Source organism: Sinocyclocheilus grahami, unplaced genomic scaffold (genome assembly GCF_001515645.1).
Source record: "Sinocyclocheilus grahami isolate Dianchi unplaced genomic scaffold, SAMN03320097.WGS_v1.1 scaffold1065.1, whole genome shotgun sequence".
In the NCBI taxonomy this organism is placed as follows: Eukaryota; Metazoa; Chordata; class Actinopteri; order Cypriniformes; family Cyprinidae; genus Sinocyclocheilus; species Sinocyclocheilus grahami.
The window spans coordinates 249,785-253,079 of record NW_015506244.1 but is presented as its reverse complement, the minus strand read 5'-3'; the positions used below and the strand labels follow the sequence as shown (position 1 = coordinate 253,079).

Sequence of the window (3,295 nt, the reverse complement as noted above, 5' to 3'; positions counted from 1 at the left end):
AGTAAATGCAAGATTAACAGCAATGATGTTTGCGCATGTTTTGGTTCAGCTGGTCATGTGAATTCACCTCGCTGAGCCAAAGAAAGCTGCTCGGTTTAGAAATGACTTCTGACTAAGCTGCGCTTCATACGTCACTGCACTGTTGATTGTTTTTCTCCATAAAGTTCTGCCAAAATTCCGCTAATGTGACTGCATGAGTATCGTCTCATTATCAGCAAACTATGTACTTTAAGTGAGTAAAAGAGGTAGACAAATCCTGGTGCTTGCAGTGTTTTACACACACACACACAGGTTTGTTTTATGGTTTATAGGGACACTCCATAGGCGTAATGGTTTTTCTACTGTACAAACCGTATTTTCTATTGCCCTACACCAACCCTACCCCTAAACCTACCCCTTACAGGAAACTTTCTGCATTGTTAGATTTTCAAAAAAACTCATTCTGAATGATTTATAAGCCTTTTGAATTACGGGGACACTGAAAATGTCCTCATAAATCACATTCTCGTTGTAATACCTATGTCATACCCATGTTATTGTACACATTTGTGTAAACCACATAAACATTACAGGAAACTTTCTGCATTTTTAGATTTTCAAAAAAACTCATTCTGAATGATTTATAAGCCTTTTGAATTACGGGGACACTGAAAATGTCCTCATAAATCACCTTCTCATTGTAATACCTATGTCATACCCATGTTATTGTACACATTTGTGTAAACCACATAAACATGCGCGCACACACACACACACATGTGTGTGTGTGTGTGTGTGTGTGTGTGTATATCTACCTCTTTTATATATTATAAGTTACAAATAAATCTAACGGTCTAATAAACTGTGCTATTAGTTGTCCACATATGCAAAAGGTTTACACAGTTTACAAAATAAAAAAAAAAAAAGAATTAATTAATAGAATGCTCTTGTGAAAAATAATTACACTTGAGCATATTTAAGAGTGATTATTACAGAAATAAAATACTTTAAAAGAATACACTTAAATGTAAACTTAAGTGTTTTTGGACACTTAATTGCACATTAATAACAATTAAATGAAATGTGTTATGTTTTACACTTATATAAAAAAACTTTTTTTTGAGCCACTTAAGTAAGACTTGTGTAATTTCGTAATTGTATTTTCATTTAAATATAGTTAAAGTGATGCTGAATGTACAGACAAATATTTATGGTACACTAAAATATATTTTAATATAATTTCTATTATTTTATGTCATGTATTTAAGAATTTGTATTTATGTCATGTATTTATGCTAAGAAACAGGCATGAAGTGTGCTCTCTTTTAGTAATTTAAGTGGTAAAATTATATTATGCGAAGTTTATATATATATATATATATAGTGAGAGTGATGGAGCTCTAGTGGACTGCTGGAGGTCTCTGCACTGATGTTTCTGTTACTCTGAGAGCGAGACAGGAGGGCAGACAGCTGCGCGTAACACTGGGCCCGCCTCCCCCTCGGCCAGCTGCAAGCTGAGTGGAGCAAAACAGCTGTCAATCACCACAGACAGCCAATACAGCAGCAGAGAGATGTTGACACAATGCACAGAATGATTTTGTTAGTCACTGTTCTAAACATGCTTCTGGAAATGTGAAACACTGAATAGTAAATACGTGCCAGGATGAGATCTGTGTTCGGTAAAAATATCCTTGCTGCCACTCCAGTAATGAGCTGCCATCTTCCCGTGATAGTCCCTTACATTGACTTTGGCATCTGAAGAAAGCAAAAAAAAAGCTGTTTCAAATTGTACAGCAAATACACATTTTGAATCACTGGTGTTATTAATAACTCATGTTATTAATGTAGCCTGTGTTACACTGTGCTGCATTTGCATAAACACACACACAATCACACACAACTACTAAGGAGGTTCTTTTAAAGGGACAGTTCTCCCAGAAAAAGTCAATTAAATTTCAGTCTGTTCTTTACACAAAGCTGTCACATGGCTTCAGAAGGCTTTGTAATACAGCATATGAGTCATATTAACTACTTCCATGATGCTTCTCCTCGTCAGTTTTGCTCCAGTCCCCTTTCACTTTCAAGGATACTGAAAGTTAACAGAAAAAATGGCATGTGAACGATTCGATGAGAGTAACGGATATTTGAACATTAAATAAAAATCATGAAATAAACATGAATGAACATCAGAACATATTTTATTTCAACCGCGGAACATACCATTTTTCAAGTTTAAGTCAACCAAAATTAATCTACTCTCCTGTCTGATTTGTGGTTGTGAAACAGCTGCGGCTCCTGGGCATGCGCACATCAATATAGTGTATTTTTTGTCATGCTGTACAACAATAATTACTGTTTTTGCATAATTTTTTTTAGGGTTGGAGTAGGTGTAGACGTTAATAAAACACAATCTAATAGGTAAAAAAAAATTTAATTTATCGTAAGTTTCCAGCCATAGCTGTCGGACAAGATGGCGTTATGATTGGTCAGATCACCTGTCAATCAAGCTCTTTGCGAACAGTCAATTGCAAGACATAATCTTACTATTTGTAACTTGACTTTGTAACTCACAATGTTGATTTTATATCACACAATTCTGACTTTGTAACTTGCAAATGTGAGTTAATTTCACACAATTCTGTAAATTCGCAACTCCTCGAAAAACCTCAGAAGAGTGTACACTCGTGTTTCTACTGCACAGACAGCCAACTTGTATTAAAACCCTATTTTTCCAGTGGTGAATTGCATCTTTTAAAGTGTGGTCACATTAGCGAAATTAGTGAGCAAAAAATGGTCTGTGGGGAGGGGCCAAGAGCCATGGGGGGGCGGAGCGAGTCCAGTGGCACGAATGTTAATGAGCCCCTTTAGTTGTAGTTCATTATAATAAGCCAATTTACTTTGAGTTTTTTATTAAAACCCAATTGAGTTTTAGTTATTTATAATAACCCCAGTAACAGCCAATTACACAGTTTAATGCTCATTATACAAAAATATAATATAGCTTGTACATTACTTGACAGTGCTTACCAGTGTTGGGGAAAGCTACTTTTAAAAGTAATGTATTACAATATTGTGTTACTCCCTAAACATGTAACTAATTATGTTACTTAGTTACTTTTTATGGAAAGTAATGCATTACGTTACTTTTGAGTAACTTTTTAAATCTGGGCAGGGCTTGCTTGTTTGTTCCCTTTCATGGGAACTTCGAACTGCGTTCTCTAGGGGACGCTATGGGGAACGCCTCGTCGTGACCCGTGTCTGAAGCATACATTGAAAAAACACCAACTCGTTGGCCGGTGACAGCCATGACGTCACT

General features: G+C 35.8%; 1 protein-coding gene across 1 annotated transcript in view; it reads right to left on the bottom strand.

Annotated features, from left to right (window-relative positions):
• Positions 1–1,341: 1,341 nt before the first annotated feature.
• The window catches only part of LOC107566264 (ankyrin repeat domain-containing protein SOWAHB-like), a 92,182-nt gene continuing 90,228 nt past the window's right edge, over positions 1,342–3,295 (bottom strand). Inside the window, exons 13-15 of the mRNA XM_016251655.1 lie at positions 2,012–2,068; positions 1,639–1,734; positions 1,342–1,493 (exon numbers count right to left, since the gene is read on the bottom strand). Of these exons, the coding sequence (XP_016107141.1) occupies positions 1,342–1,493; positions 1,639–1,734; positions 2,012–2,068 (305 nt within the window). The remainder of the gene's footprint in view (positions 1,494–1,638; positions 1,735–2,011; positions 2,069–3,295) is intronic.